This window comes from Brienomyrus brachyistius, chromosome 7 (assembly GCF_023856365.1).
Source record: "Brienomyrus brachyistius isolate T26 chromosome 7, BBRACH_0.4, whole genome shotgun sequence".
Lineage (NCBI taxonomy): Eukaryota > Metazoa > Chordata > Actinopteri > Osteoglossiformes > Mormyridae > Brienomyrus > Brienomyrus brachyistius.
The window spans coordinates 1,232,868-1,249,658 of record NC_064539.1 but is presented as its reverse complement, the minus strand read 5'-3'; the positions used below and the strand labels follow the sequence as shown (position 1 = coordinate 1,249,658).

General features: G+C 42.1%; 1 protein-coding gene across 3 annotated transcripts; it reads right to left on the bottom strand.

The window, feature by feature from the left end:
* Positions 1-165: 165 nt before the first annotated feature.
* On the bottom strand, positions 166-15,377 carry slc38a9 (solute carrier family 38 member 9). 3 transcript variants are annotated; one of them, XM_049019641.1, is made up of 15 exons: positions 14,988-15,377; positions 12,698-12,837; positions 8,561-8,690; positions 8,240-8,358; positions 8,059-8,122; positions 7,709-7,802; positions 7,236-7,406; positions 7,092-7,151; positions 6,284-6,484; positions 5,656-5,763; positions 4,431-4,537; positions 2,696-2,809; positions 2,455-2,603; positions 2,138-2,227; positions 166-1,912 (listed from the first exon to the last, which is right to left on the bottom strand). In XM_049019641.1, exons 2-15 carry the CDS (start codon positions 12,793-12,795, stop codon positions 1,747-1,749), a joined length of 1,671 nt encoding a protein of 556 aa, XP_048875598.1. In that variant the 5' UTR covers positions 12,796-12,837; positions 14,988-15,377; the 3' UTR covers positions 166-1,746. The 3 variants fall into 3 exon arrangements, with proteins under 3 accessions (XP_048875598.1, XP_048875599.1, XP_048875600.1); XM_049019642.1 differs by lacking the exon at positions 14,988-15,377 and adding an exon at positions 14,520-14,957; XM_049019643.1 differs by lacking the exon at positions 14,988-15,377 and adding an exon at positions 12,090-12,200 and having other exon boundaries at positions 12,698-12,835.
* Between the last annotated feature and the right edge of the window lie 1,414 nt (positions 15,378-16,791).

Below are 16,791 nucleotides of genomic sequence, written 5' to 3'. Positions count from 1 at the left end.
TTAAACCAATAACTTTCACTAGGATAACAATAACAAAAAAAAAAAAAAAAACTTTTTTTTTTAGATTCAATAGAAAATCAAGGATACTGCTACACCTGGACCAAACTTTTAAATGTGATCAGGGCTGTACTGTTAAGGGAACTTAGTTTAATAAAACTTTAAAAGTGATTTCAAAACCAGCATTTATTACCAGCTTTTACAGTGAACAGAATCTGCTATTTAAAAAGGCAAGCAAAATGCACTGTAAATACAGAAAGGCCTCATGTCATTAGACCATCATATGGTATGATTGCTGCACAGAGGGGACGAGACAGGGAAGTGGGAACACCAAGCTTACAGGTTATCTGTGACAGTATGCATCTACTGGTGTATGGAAAACGTCTACAGAAGCGCAAAAAACTTTCTTCCAACATTAAAAGCAACCGGCACACTGCTTGCAGGTAGACATTTACATTTACCAACACACAGAACTGATTTACTACAGAACAGTCATCAGTCATTTTAGATGAAGCTACAGTTCAGGGAAGTAAGTATGCAAAATAATTCAAGTTCCTTCTGTTTTTAACATTATTCAATGCAGCTGTTTCATGGCATAAATATTAGCGGAACCACCTGGTGTTTTACCAGACCCAAATATACTTTCATCAGTACAACTTTTTATCCCCACATTAAGGTGCCAATTTTAAACATTTAAAACACCATGTTCAAGCAAAGTGTCACATGCAGAGCTCGCTGACTGTGATCCGTTTGGAGTCAGATCAGAGTGACACGGCCTTAAATTTAGCTTTTAAAATAACAGGTCACTACAGGATCAGAGTAAATTGCAGACACGTGGAACAAGCCCCCCTGTGCTAAGAAAAACAGAGACAGGAAAAGCTGCGTAGTCCACATGAAGGAACAACCCCGGGGGGGGGGGGGGGCAAAAAGAAAAGAAAAATCGTCTGGGGAAAAAAAGCAGAGACGAGGCAGGCCAGAATAGGTCCATATTATAGTGGATCACCTGTCACCACACTGAAGACCGACCTGCACCATGGGAGAGTTACAGAAAAGCACCTCATTCTGTATGAACGGAAGTGTGGCGTGAGGAGGGCATCCTGAAATACATAATTACTGACGGCACCAGCACGACAAACCCTGGACTTTTAAACCACTTGGTCCCCACACATTTACAAATTATGAGCCTCTTTGAATCCCCTGCATCCTGGCAACAAGATCCTTACAGATTCTGGAATCTTCCACCATTAAGTTCACATTAGTAAGAAACATCTCTGTTACTAGGCAAGACATGGTAAAAAAAAAAAATATTACTTTTCTATATATTTATAAATATCACATTGATCCAAATCACCTGAAACAGGCAACCCCATTAACTTTATTTAGATTATATAGAAACGGGTCAATCACATCGGGGGGGGGGGGGGGGGGGGGGGGTTCAAACGCTGTCATTCATGTGGCTGCTGAATTTGTATTTGGATACCAAAATATCAGTAACAAGTGCAATTAACATTTAAAATTATTAAATGTATAGAGAGGGATGCTTTTACTCTTTAAAGGATCCACGGTCTTAAAACCAGCTTCAAGTCCAAACTGATGTTTGAGTTTGATAAAATTTATATTAATATTCCTTGCCAATTAGTCACTGCTTTAGATGACACACACAGTTGTCTTGGACGGCCCTGTATGCGAGAGAGCAACCGTCTCGTTGCGTAGACTTCTGCCACTGCATGTGCAGTCCACCAGGTGGCATCACATAAAGAACTGTCCCAGCAGATTGGCAATCCCCAGAACTATCAGAAGACTGTGAAAGGTGGCAGAGGGCCAGCGGAGCTTTCCGATTCGGCGAAGGGAGATCATGTGCACCACCGAGGGCAGCACAAACACCAGGGCGAGGCCACAAAACGCCCCCGCGTATCTACAAAAGAAAATGCTGGAGTTAAAGCTAGGTAATCAGATGGGTAATTTCTACCTCAGCTTTTCCCATAGATCATCCTATAATCAATACTCACATTCATGCTTCTACTGCCGAATTTAACACAACTGACTTCTATGACAAAACAGCACCACCCTCAGTCGGGAAGAATGTCACGCCTATTTACTAGCTAAATGTCTGTTCCCATGCCAACGGGGCCGGTCCTACCTGATTATGGAGCCGATGTTAGGATAAAACCTTGCCATAAGCACGCCGGCTGCCACGATGACAACATTCAGAAACAGCACATGAAAGAAACTGGATGGAAAAAGGGAGAAAACAGAACAGCATCACAATGGGTCAACAACAGTCACCTTAAGTTTCGTACAATGACCCTCTGCCAGCTACTCTCACAAATGTAAAAACCATGTAATTAAGCTGCATGACACGTCACATAACGAATCTCCATATCTGCCAGTGTCTTCGAGAAACATGGGTCATTCTGCACTTCAGACAAACCTGCCCCTTCAAAAGAGTCTGCATACCCTGGGTAGTGTTTGCCAAAAATCTGGCCCATAATCTGCACCCGTACGAGGTAGCCGAGCAATGGGTAGACCGTGGTCATCTGGAAGAACAGGCATGTCCGTGCGACGAACACCCAAATGTCGCTACTGGGGAAATTGTCCAGGAAGTTCTGCGGGGGGGAAGGGGGGAGAGACGGGTTGGCTCGTGATTTCCGTGGTCCCCACCCTTTCAGGTGAGCAGGGTCACACGGGACATCCGTACCGGCTCGATGCACTCCTTAGAGAGCGGTGGGGATGGGAAGACAGCGAAGACCAAAACCCCCACGTATAGGTAGGTTACTCCCACCAGCAGGTATGCCACTGATAAGTCCCGAACCTGTAAGAGAATACAGATGGTCCCCCAAGTTATGATTTTTTCGATCTTACGATGATGATTCCAATACGCTAAAAACTGTAATATATTTTTAAGATTCGCGGGCAGGCATCGCTGCCAGGTAAGCGTAGCAGCATATGAGGTATGATACGTTAGGACCCTGCTGGGATGTACGCATTGCCTGCCTTGTGTGATTCCTCACCCTCGCCAACGACTCATGGTTGTACCGTGTTAGAGCACGCATTTTTTTCTGTGCTGTAAGTGCATTGTTTAATGCATTTTCCCCTTACATTTTCACCTTACAATAGGCTTGTTGGACCGTAACCCCATCGTAACCCGGGGAGAGGCCGTATAGGTAAAAATTTCAGATCAGTTTCAACACTTTGGAGGTTAACATGCATTCATCCATCCATCTTCTAACTGCTTATTCAATGCAGGCTCCAGAGCCCTCTGTTGGCATATTCTACACATCCTAGATCAGCGATACGTGTAGCACCAGTGGTACTCGGAGCACCCCCCAGGTGGTACGCAAGACCGTTGTCATTTGTTACTTTTATTTGTATTTTTTTTTAACCCATGCCAGACCTTTGGACTACGGAAGGAAATTAGACTGCCCAGTGGAGACCCCCAAGAAAAAGCCCCCCCCAGAGCCCTCGAATCAGTGCAAATACACATTTCAGAATCAGAATGTTTAACCTTTACAATTACCATGTACGATGGCCGGTCACCACAGCATTAATTTAACAAATCAATTTGTAACATTTATGAAAAGAAATGCCACATATGCACCTGCTCAAGCAAATATAATGGCTTTGCCTGTTGTTATTTCATTAAGTACACATACTACAAATATGTAATATGACCAAAAAGGTCAGGACTAGTTTAGTCTGTTAACACGCCAGGCCAGGCTTTGATAACTACAAGCTGCACTTCCTATTGTGACTATCAGCGGCTGTAAGAGGAACAAACGGAAGTTAAAAAGTGCTTCAGACAGCTGGGGGGGGGGGGGAGCTTGCCTGCTGTAGACAAAGCCTCCAGAAAAAATGCTTTGCAGGCAAAACGAACTGTGACATTCTTCAGTGACAATCCTGACATCAGCATTTCACCAACTGTTATCTTTCGTTAGTGCTCAGCTCAGCACAAAGACAAAATAAAACATACTTTAATCTGCCTTTAAAAAATACAGTTCTGTTCAATTTCAATTATGTGGGGAAAGTACATAGTGGATTAAATAAACATGCCCCTCATAACTCTAACGGTCTGACAAATCTTAAATACTTCCTTTTAATGTAGCTGAACCTCTCCTTTAACCTTTCCCAAACTCACATGCTTCTTCTAACTAGGAGATGATCTGAGAGGCATGTGGAGTGTGGAAGAAACTAACCGTGAACCTAAACCGAAACCAAACTGGAACAGAAACTTCACCTGACATATGAAAGAGAAAAATATCTAAAAAAAAAAACAAAAGACCCATTTTTCTGTTACGGGTGGCGGTGACTCATGTTGCCAATAGACCTTTGTCTTTTCAGAGGGGAAATCACTTCATGCGGACATTCTTCGGGATTTTAAATTTTTTTTTAAACTGTTGAGAATAGTAGAGAAACCCCACGTCGGCTACACTTACGTTGTTTTGCTGGTGTTGATTGCTCTTCATCAAGGTGATAACACAGTTATGGATGAAAAAGGCCAGAGTGAGAACACCCGTCAGCTGTGGGAACAGCACTCTGAATTCTGTGGGGAATTCAGGGGCAGAGAGAACCTCAACACAAACAACTGGAGTGACAGTATTTATGCAGATCAGCATTCAGCGGTTTTGTGCATGTTAACAATTGCCGTCCCGAGCAGAGTGGCATAAGATTTTGCTGCCAAATCAGAAGAGGAATTCATGTAAAATTAATTCATAGGTGTATAACACATTCTGTGCTTGTATTATAACAGTGCACTCCATGACATAACCATAACTCCATGACAGGACTATCAGTCTGGTGTAAAGAGCTGAAGCCAACCTTAAAACCTCCAATTACTAACTACTTTTTTGCAGAACTTTTGTCACAATCTCATACAGTTGGTGGTCCGTATCCGCAGGTTCTGCATTTGCAGATTCAGCCAACCGGGAATTGAAAATATTTGGGTGGGCGGGGGGAATTCCAGAAAGTTCTTTCCATTTAAAACTACATTTTCTATTTGTATTGCATTTTAATTATTCTGTGTCGTATCCTATGCATTTCTCTTTCAGATCATTCAACAAAAGCAATATGTAAGGGTTGGAAGAGAGAATATGCAATATTGTCCTGTGTAGTTAATATACGACCTTGTGGTAACTTGCATTCGCATTTAGGGCTGTGACCATCCTATGCGAGTCAATTCGAATGTTTCCTCAATACTTGTAGAGGAGAGGTAAGGCATTAAGTACATAACTAATATACAAACAGTACTCTACAGCAAATAACTTTTTTGTTATGCAAATATTCATTGCACTGAGGGCTGACTGTCACTGAATGAATGAAAAAGAGACTAGAAATAAGAAATATTTTTAGACATAATCCAATATTCAATGCTTCAATTCAGTGTAAACCACTGGACAGTTGTGATCACACTCATCGCTAGAACTATGTTAGTAGCATAAAGTCAATGTTCCCAAGATGGGCATTGAGTAGTCTTGACTATCACCAATTTATAGAAGGGCACAAATGTTTTTCCTACAGTATTAATTCTTGGACATGATGCAAACTGCCTCCCTAACGAGCTTGAGTTTTATTTTTTGCAATTTTAGTTGGTGCCAATTTCAGTTATGACGACAAGAAGTCAGAAGTGGCACGTATTTTTGAAGGGTTGTTATAGCAAAATACCTGGGACAAAGAATTCTGTGTGGTGAAACCAGTGGAATTCAAGGTGGAACCCCAACCGAAATGCTTTAAGTGTGACCAGGAAGATCAGGTATATCACAGATATGGTGCCTGTGAGGAAGATAGAGCAGAAGCTGATCAACAGTTCTCACATCAGGCATCATGCTAGCTTATACCAAAATGTGCTTGCATCTAGACCACGGCCTAGATGGGCAACGTCAACACAACACAATGTAAAACACATGCAACGATACAAAGTACATTCTTAGTGACAACTGAAACTGAAATACACAACGATGCCCACACATACGCCATGTTCAACAAATAAGTACTACCCTGGATAACCACATTATCTGACATCACTTCATATTTTTTTCAGTATTCTACAGAAAGTTATTGGTTCACAAGCTAGCTACAATGTTTTAATTACAGAGCTGGTAACACGTTTGACGCATCATTCCAAAAAAATACTCAAGCTCTCTCAAAATGCCAAAACAAATAAATATTATTGCAAAAAAGTTAAGGACAAATGATACACACATTTTACAATCTTGATACAAAGGTATATTTCATAGTCCTGTGTAATCCTGTCAATCAGAGCGCTGGGCTGAATGAAAATCCTTATTCTCACCTAGGAAGGTGAACCTCGCAAAGAAGGAGGCAGAGCGGAAGTTGAGAAGTGGGAGGAGTAAGATGATGAGGTAGAAAGGGACTGTGTTCGTTTTGCTCCACAGGTGTTCGAAGAGCGGTGCCTCTGTGCTGTTGTCACTCAGGGCAAACAGGGTGAGGCTGCCGTTCCGCTCCGGGTGAGTAGCCGGGAACGGACAGATCACTGAGGGGAGCAAAATTCAGGTTATAGAGATTATAGAAGTTAGAGAGTAAAGCCTTCTGATCTCCCCTCCACTCCAGTTTGGGATTTTGATTTTCCACTGACAGTTTTTATTAACACTAAACTCAGTGAAACTGAACATCAGTAACACAGTTAGCTACTGAAATTTTTATGCAATGAGTTTTGGAATAGAAATCCTGTAATTCAACAAGTAGAGCATTGCACTAACAACACAAAGCTCGTTTGAATCCCAGGGAGCACAAAGAGAATGTGACCTAAATGTAATATATCATCTAACCCTTTATCAAGTATTGAGTTAAAAGGGGGAATTAAATTGGGGTATCAGTAGAATGCCAGCCCACCACAGCACACAACTCACACACTATATGCAATATAGAGGCACCTCTTAGCCTAGCTGCATATCTTTGGACTGTGAGAAAATTGGAGTACCTGGAGGAAACCCATGCAAAATTGGGAGAACATGCACCCACAGCAGAGGGACAGCACTCCAACCCCCAGCTTCATAGGTGTGATGTAACCATGCCCTACCCTAAAAATGCCACAAACGTAAAGACAACCACCAAAGCGTTAGTGATGGTTTGAAATTTACCTCTGTCAGTCCCATTAGTTCCAAAATCAGCATCAGCCATACTGATATTGTGGGCATAATCTACAACAAGAACAGAAATCATTTTATCCAGTAAAAAAAGAAAAATCCAAATCCAAAATATATTTATCGGTTGTAATAACTCACTGTATATGAATTTGCCCGTATTGAACAGGAAGTTGGACATAAGGACCCAATAGACGACCATTGCACCAATCAGCGACACCATAGAAAAGATAAGGCTAGACCACTGGCCAGGTGCCCCGAGGTAATATTTACAGACATCGTGGAACTCCCAGTCTGAGGTATCGATATATGCTGAAAGGGAGGGAAGAGACAGGAGAAAAAAATGAATTTGCTTAAAATCAAGACTGGGCTGTGGTCAAACATTTAAGAAACAACCAATAACATGTAATACGCCCCTAAGGGGCATAGGGATACAGACCAAACCTCATCAGCCCAAACCAGAACAACAAGGTTTTAGATACTGAGCTACTAACTAGGGTTTTTTTTTTTTTAAACAGATATCCACACACACTTTCCTCATCACGAGTTATGAGCCACAAAGACTGTGATAAAAAGAAAAAAAAAACAAAAAGGCACAAAAAACATTTGCTCACGTATGGATTTGGGTGATTTTAGAACTCTGTAACAGCAGTACAAGGTCATCAGGCCCACAGAGACGATAATAAGGATCCCGAACGTAAAGCCAGCCTGAAAAAACACAATAAAGTGCTACACATCACATGCTTTTATTGGTATACGGCCTACAATATAGTGGCAGAGAGACCTACAGAAGTGTCCAGGAGAGCAAGCTGCGGTTTTGACCAAAGGTTTTAAATTGTCACGTGTCTGACTGTCATGTGAATTACTTCAGTGAAACTGTAATGACACAGTTAAAGGTTCAAAACTGCAAGGACAATTTTAAACAGCAGGATATGGTGGATGGGCTGAAGGTGACACACTTTACCTGCTTGATGCCCCAGGGTATGCTCAGTATCGAAGTCCCCATCATAGCGTTCCATATAGCGAAACTATAGGGACAAAACATTTGAGAAAAAGGGCTGAACTGAATTTCACCCGGGAAGACTGGAAACCAAACACTAAAGTCAAAATGTATCTAAGTCCTTGTTAGGAGTTGCACTACCCACATGGTGACAATGCTGGGATTTCTGGCTGAGCCGTCACCTCCGTGCACTTTAAACGCGGTCCCTAAAGGGCTGTAAACATAAATCTCCTCTGGAGCTGGGATCACATGGTCTGGGGGAACCTGATAAGACAAACAATACGTGAAAATGTTCAAAAGTAACTGCATGCTCAACTGTAGCAACAAAATAACTTGAAAAGAAAAGCAGGCCAACGGAGTAAACTGGACCCATTAAGGGTATAGCAGGCCACAATAGACAATGTCCTTGCCACCCGCTGCTATTCACGTCGTGGTTTGCTTTTAATCCCCCTTGGGGAGAACCTACCAGTAGTCTGTCCGAAGAGCCCGTCAGGCGACTGTAGTAGTTCACCCTGCTGCTCATGATGGAGGCCTCTGCGGAGACCCGCTCCAGAGGATCCTCCTCGACAATATTCCGAGGCTCCACATGAAACGGCCTGAAGGACACAGATACAACCAGGGATGGGCGATCTTCCCAAAAAAATCATTACAATCTTCATAACACACAACCACGATCCACAATCTGAACTGCGATCTTTCTTCCCAGTTCTATGCTGATGTACTGTTAAGAAAACCCAGACTTGAACAAGCAATTAGCACCATTTAAAATACAATATTGCACTAAAGACACTGTTTTCAAGAGTAATTAAACCCTTAGTTTAACTTTATTTTACATATACATATTTAGATACAAATTTTACCTTGTATTCCTTTTAAGGGTATTGAATACATGTCATATTACTTCTGGAAATGCTGACTGCGGCCCAGCAAAGTTTACAGATAACTTTGATTTGTGAAATATGACTGCATGCCTGATTTGCATTTCGCACCCCTGCACATACACAGCACTGCACTTTACAGCATTTTTTACAACAATGCCTGATTTTACCACTTCGCTTTGCACCATTTTCATGACCCAACCTGACCCATTAATATTTCTTTTCACAAGGTTCATTTTATGGGCTACTTGTGCGCGATCTCCACCAGCCCAGAATGTGATATTAAGCCAGATATTCCGATCTTGGATTCTTTGTGTTCTCTGTCTGCTTAATAAAAGTTCTGCATAGTACCGGCACTTGTGTCCAAGTGTGTGATTATGGGTCTCATTAGGTTACCCCAGTCATAGTAAGATGACTGTGTACGTCCCTTCAGTTCACAGTAAACCAAAGCTATAAGTACAGTCAAACCTCCCTTATCCAGGCAGAATGGGACTGAGGGGTGTCCGTAAGTAAGAAATGCCCGTAACTTAGAACATGAACAGTACAGTACAACGTACATGTACATGCGTACACATACAAACTACCTGATATTTATGAGATGCAAGGCTTATAATAGGATGCCCACAGCCTCATCCTCCCACTCCTCTAGCATTTGTCACTTCCGTCTTTCAAAGTGAAAAGCCAAGCAATGCGTCTCAGGAGCTCTGCTCACTTATTTTGGTTTTCTTTGATGGATATTACTGTGTATGATTTGTTTGTTTTATTAGATTTCTGATTTTCGCTTTGCGCTTGTCTGTGCGTTCGCTTTGGTTTACTTGCTATTCGGTTTTGAACTCTCGCCCGGTTTTTTGTTTAATGTCTTCACGTGACCCTCTGACCTTGCCGCTTTGATCTCTGTGTATGCTCTGTTTGTGTGTCAGGAGCATAGGGAGTGACTGCCATTTTTGTTTTGCGAGCTTATGTCGTATGCTGTTGTTTAAGTATGGAGTAAGGTGTAGAATTTGCTATTCTGTTTTTGTTTTCTCTGCAATTAGGTAGGTTTGGGTAACGTTCGGAAGCTGGGTTTTGTTTATTGTTTTCGCTATAGTCATTCCTGAGTCCTTTTGCACTGGGTTTATTTGTTCTGTGCCCGGGCGTGTCAATAAAAACAGAAAAAAATATTAAAAATACCCCTTTGTTCACGTGTGTTCCCTTGTCCATCACACCCTGTCCTTCCCTTACTCCACGTCTCCTTTGCCTTTCACTCCGTTACGCCCCAACCCTAGACTGGGGCTCGTAACAACAGCTTCTGGTTCTGTAACATTAATTTGCACATACGTGTGCCTAGAGGTGCCCAGTAGAGGGAGGTGCCCGTATACTGGAGTTGAGGACAGGGGGGGTTTGACTGAATATCAAAATACCATGCTGCTGGATATATAAACTGATGGAAATATAACATAATATTTCAGTTATGGTATACATAGGAAATAGTGCTGATGCAAAAGCCTGGAAACAGACAACCGGAGTTAACACTTAAAATAACATGCGAAGAAAGCAGATTTTTTCAGTCAGAGGAATTATGAACACCTGGTTTCGCTAAACCTGTAATCTGCTGTGAGTATAGACAATACAATTTGCCAGAAAAACTGCCGGACGAACAGATCGAGCAGTGCCAGAAAATATAATGCGGTGCAGAGGTGTGACGTCCGAATTGGGCAGGTGGTACAAATCGGGTAGTTACACCTTGTTTCCGTGTTTCGTTCACAAATCAACAGAATGACTTCCTACTAGACGGCTGTGCTGATTCACCAAGTGATGCGTCTCTATCACAGGGTCACTTTCGTGTGTAACGTATTTGGAAAGCAATTCAATGTTAGCTATCGGCATGGCAGGTGAGGAGATGTGGAGCGGATAGTGACATGCATTATTACAGGACATCAGGTTTTATGTCAAGATTGGAAATATTAGTAGGACATAAAAGATCATGATCTGTATGAATAGCAAAGTACATCATGGATGTCTTCAACATCGATCACAAGATAAAATCATCAGTTCACCTGCTCAGAGATACAACCCCCATAACATTCCAGGATAACTGTGACACACATATGTGTAACATTGTTTTTTACCATTAGCTACAAATAATGACAAGTACGTCTGGAATCATTTAGCCAATGAACTATTTCCAAGTCATCACACGTTCAGTGGTTTTTTTAGAGGGGAGCATCTCAGTCCCCAACCTCAAACAAGACGGTCAGAAAAAGCCATATGTCCTCAAAAAAGTCATATGTGTCTCAAGGCAGTCACCTCACAGTCACCCAAAGTATTATTTTCATAGTATCAGTGACTTGATCTGCTAGCCTGCAACTGACACACAACGACAAGGCCAGGAAGAAATGGAAAGGGAGTGTTACTACTTGTCTTAGCACCTTACCACATCACAGCCAGCAGAAAGAGCCACCAAGTCAACAGCAGGCCTTGCCAACCTGTTAGCTCTTAGCTTTGATACCACCTAGTAAAATAACCCCATCGTATATACATACTGCAGTTTCAGCCGAGAGCTCTACGTTCATAACCATTAAGGGTTCACAGCGATATGAAGAACCTGTAAGAAATCGGAATAAAGTAGCTGTCTGCATCATCTGCGTTTCTTCGCAAAAAGCCTCTGAGGAATAAAAACAAAGCACAAAGAGCACAGAAAAGAGGACAGCGTAAACACACACCCATAACCATAAGCTCACAGTCCCAGGCTCCTGCATGGAATTTGCAAAATACCAAGCATGATTGGTTTGTGACAAGTAGCAACGAGGAATGTGAGAGACTAGGGGCAAAGGGCACTCGGAAGGAGCTGACAATCTTCCATAACAAGCCAACCGCTGCATCATTTTCAGATGACAAACAGCTAAGAGGAGGGTAAAGGTGAAGTCAACTCTTCTTGCCAACATTTTGTTACTGCTGAGGCAGTGACGGTCACCCATCCACCCGTTATTTTTATGGTCTTTCCCCCCTCCCGTAGACCTAGCACCTAGCAGCACCATCTGGAGCAGCATTCCCCCTGCATTCTGCGCTCGATCCAAGATGTATTTTTACAGCCTGGTGTCAAAAGAGAGACTGACAGGCAGAGTCGACCACGAGTACCTCTTGCTTGGGGTCCAAGACCCACCCCACACTTTCTATACTCCAGCAAGCAGCTCACCACCAACTCCTGTGTCGATTAATCATTTGCTACCTTTCCAGCTTTTTTTCTTTCTGCCAGAAAAATAACCAGAATTTACAAATAACAAAGAGAGTAGGGTTACCAACTTTATTTACACAGGGACTGCAACTTCGTTCACCAGTAGCAATATCAATATGGGTAATAGATGAAGGTGTAAAACTGTAAATTGCAAATAGTGATCGCCATAGGAATAAGTCCTAAATCTGCAGTATCTGCACAAAACCAAGTAGCACATCTTTGCTAATTATCTGCTTTGTCATACACATTCAGGGCTACTCATTTCGTTGTCACATTTTCACAGATTAAAAAAAAAAAAGTGTGATTAGTGTGACTTCTTCCTCCAAGAGACCAATGGCACAAACACATCAGTGTATTATTACAAAAGGCCAGTTAATTCTTTTTCTATGCTGACCTCTGCATCCCCTGTCATAACAAGGTGATGCCATGCAAGGCCACAGTCAATGAAGTCCTATCAACCCCTGCAGCATCATGGGTAACCAATAACCCATTAAATGGCGGGGCACAATACCTCCTGGTCTTTGAGTCCAGCGAATCGGTGACACTTCGGGTGGTGTAGCTCTCCCCGGACCAGTCAGGGCCCAGCAACGGCCTCCAGTCATCCTCCATATTGTCAGTGTCACGGCACGTTTCTTATTTACAAGTCATCACCTGTGAAAAAAGAAAACCCAGAGACAATATATATAAAATGGACAGTTCAAAGACTAGCAGTTAGACTAAATGGCATCTGAAAAATGCCCTTGGCACTGCAATGGACTGTCATCCCACCAAAGGTGCGACTTGCTGCCCGGGATGGGCTATAGGTTCCCCACTGCCCTGACCAGGGTAAGGGGTTGGGAGATGGAGGAATGGGTAATGGATTGTGAGATTAAGTATCTCCTTAACCTGTATTTCTTAATGCTACTTCTAAACCTCAAAGAATTACAGTCTTAAAGGCTGCAGGGTGTACCGACTGTCTGGAAGATTCTTTTGGGTTAGAAAAAAAAAAAAGAATCTGATGACATGGTATCACATATCAAGTGGTGAGAATTTTATGAGGATGCTTTCTGACACAAAACTTCCCATTAAATATCTGGACTTTTGATATGACCATATAGCACAAACAATACGTTATTTAATTTGAAATGAAATTTATTTAAAGTCTCACTGAGATGTCTTCTATAAAACTCAAGCAGTAAAACCCCCAAGGGGTTACCCCCTTGACTGCTAATGACCAATATTAATCAATACCAAGTCACTCAAAAAAGCTTAAAATACTTTCACAGTTAGATTTTGCATACCCTGAAATACAAATTTTGAAAAACCATTATAACTTCTTAAATCATTAAAAAAATTAAAATTAAAAAAATAAATAACTGACAATTACCCTAAATATTCTTTACACAAATCTACAAAAGTCCCCTTGAAACAATGCCGTTCCGCTTTGGACTGCGAACTTTCCCAGGTGTTTTTCTGCATACAAACCCATAAAAAACAAACAAAACGATCTTGGAACACATGTTTTTGTGTTGATCTGACGGCCCCCACTGATATGATACAATAAAGGGTGAAGCCATTTCAATTAATCAAAGTTCCAAAAAAGGTTTCTGCGTCAGCATTTTTATTATTTTGAGGAACTTCAGAACTACAAAGGCCATTTGTTGAATTAAAATGGAATAACTTAAAGACAAAAGTACAATAACTGACAGCAAACCAACACTGAGGTCACATCTATAAAAACTACAACCCCTGTTGCCTTAAAAGTGGAATGCAACAAATGTATATTAAATATTTTGAAAAACACAGGGGACTGATGTCATTGCAATTTTGCTTGATTTGATTTTTGGCCAAGAAAACGCATCATGCTGCAAGCAATTAAACAAACCATCCGCAAAGCACAGTAAATATCAAAGGGAATGGAATACAAAATCTGTCGACCAAACCAAGCAACAATCACTCAAATACCAATCTGGGTGCACAAAAAGCAGTTCACAAATCAGGGTGCAACAGATGTAGTCCTCCTGCAACACATTGAGGTCTACCGGAACAAAAAAAGCATGAAATGACAAGATAAGAATGCCAGAATCTGTCCAAAAAATCCTCAGTTTGGATCTATAAAGTTTAAAACATCAGTATTTGGAACTTAAAGACTTCCGTTCGATGACATGTAATTGGTGTCAGAATGACAAGTGTCGACATGCCAAATCTGCCAGGTTTAATTTAAATAAGAAAAAAAGTTAGCAATGACTACAACCCAGTGTCACTAAGGATGATTTTAATAACTACGTCCAATTCCTTAAATCATTTGTCGGAAATAAATTACAAAAACTCATGCAACATAAAAGACTATTTACCGTATTGGCAGTTCAACGTCGACGTATGTGTTTAATGACCCGTTTCAAGTCTGCCTTTCGTTTCAGATGAAATGACTGTACTCAAAACTAGTTTAATCCTACTAATTCATACGACGAATAAAACTATTTTGTGACTAATTAGTGTCACTACTAGTCAACCAACTTCTTCAGTCAATAAGCCAAAAAGCCTCCCCGGAAGACTGGCTACCTACTGTACAGCGCACCTAGCAAACCAAGAACCTTCACTAACCACTAAAAAAAATTACGATTTCCTCAAATGTCGGCAGTTTATTCGTAGCATGTGTCATCCCGAACAACAGATCCTTTTATATAAATTACTGGGATTCCTGTGACACCTTTGATAAAAAAAAAAAAAGTTTTGTATGACATTCAATTTGTAAACATTTTCCCCGCATTCATACAGGATATGCTATGGATAACAGCCCGCTGTATGAAGAGCACACTTACCAGCAAGATACAACCCCTACCCGCAACTGTTCCTGGCAAGTGTTTTGAAAAAGGAATGGAAGCTTCTTGCACATGCTTGGAAAACGCTGTGACTCTTGGGATCAGTAGTTCATATGCAATACCGACTCTCTATCATCCGTGCAGATAAAACTACCAAACCCATAACTCCTCCGTACCGGTCACTTGGACAGATGTTATTTTGTAGGCCGGTTAAAGCTACTTTGGTTTTATTATTAGTTATGCTGGAGAAACTCACCATCAACGGGCGTTGTTAATAAAAAAATAACTCTGTAAATTTGGGAAATAACATCGAATCGCGCTTTTAATAGCTTATTAAGATCCTTCAAGAAAACACGCGTTACTCGTTGGTAGAGTAAGGGTGGAAATTGCGTTTGATGGGTGTCTCGGTGCGCGTTCGCCCCCTAGCCAGGATTTAGCAATTGCGGAAACAATGACAGTAATTCACGCCTGTTAGGTTTACTGTTTCTAACGTAAGGCGGCGTCATTGGCTCAGTGGTTTTGGGTTTGAACTTTGTGTAGAGTTTGCATGCTCTCACTGTGTAACGTGGGTTTCCTCCCCTATTCCGAAGGCTACGTTAGGCTAAGCGATGTCTCTATATTGTCCATAGTATACGAATATCCATATTTCAACCACTAATTATCCAGTAAACGGTGACTGAACTTGTAGCCTATCCCAGATGCCTAAAAGTCGTACGGTTTTATCTTGAACAACCGTACGCAATAAGAATAGATTTGTAATTTATATACGTAATATTTTTTTTTACCTTTTTGTTGTCAAAAGAATTGCGCATGGCTGCCCCCCCCCCCCCGGTTTGTTCCCTGCCTCGGCTCCGGACCCCCCGCAACCCTACTGGGTCGCGGGGGGTCCGGAGCCTATCCCGGAAGCAATGGGCACGAGGCAGGGAACAACCCAGGATGGGGGGCCAGCCCATCGTAGGGCACACTCACACACCATTTACTCACACATGCACTCCTACAGGCAATTTAGCAACTCCACTTAGCCTCAGCATGTTTTTGGACTGTGGGGGGAAACCGGAGTAATAATAATAATTATTATTATTGTTAATAATAATAATAATATATATATTATTATTATACACAAGGGGGGGGGGGCATGGTGGTGCAGTGGTTAGCACTGTTGCCTCACACCTCTGGGACCTGGGTTCGAGTCTCCACCTGGGTCACAAATGTGTGGAGTTTGCATGTTCTCCCCATGTTGTCCTGGGGTTCTCTCTACTCTGGTTTCCCCCCATAGCCCAAAAACATGCTGAGGCTAATTGGAGTTGATAAATTGCCCATAGGTGTGAATGGTGTGTGAGTGTGCCCTGCGATGGGTTGGCCCCCCCATCCTGGGTTGTTCCCTGCCTCGTGCCAATTGCTTCTGGATTAGGCTCCAGACCCCCTGCGACCCAGTAGGATAAGCTGGTTGGAAAATGGATGGATGGATGGATAATAATATTTTATTGATCTTTGTGGGGAAATTCTCTTTCCGCCTACCCTATCCTGCTCTTTGTGTAGTACCATACACACACCCCCAGAAAAGACCATCCGGATAAGAAGACAAGGGAAGACTAACATTCCAAGTTTTACATCTTGGGAATCTGCAGACCTCTGGAAGGGAAGGGATGTACCACCACCCTGCTCTGAAGATAAAGGTCCTAGGGAAGGATAAGCAACCACCCAGCCTGAAGATAAAGATCCAAACCTGGTGCAAGCTGGGGCCCCCTGGTGGTCTGGGCTGTGCTGGAGTGCAGCCCTGAGCAGTACGGACAAGAAAGTGGAC

Coding starts and splice junctions, on each gene's coding strand:
- slc38a9 (XM_049019641.1), bottom strand. CDS start 12,795: ATGGAGGATGACTGGAGGCCGTTGCTGGGCCCTGACTGGTCCGGGGAG. Junction 8,123..8,239: donor AATCCCAGCATTGTCACCAT/GTGGGTAGTGCA, acceptor TTGTCCCTATAG/TTTCGCTATATGGAACGCTA. Junction 7,407..7,708: donor AAAATCACCCAAATCCATAC/GTGAGCAAATGT, acceptor CCTCCCTTTCAG/CATATATCGATACCTCAGAC.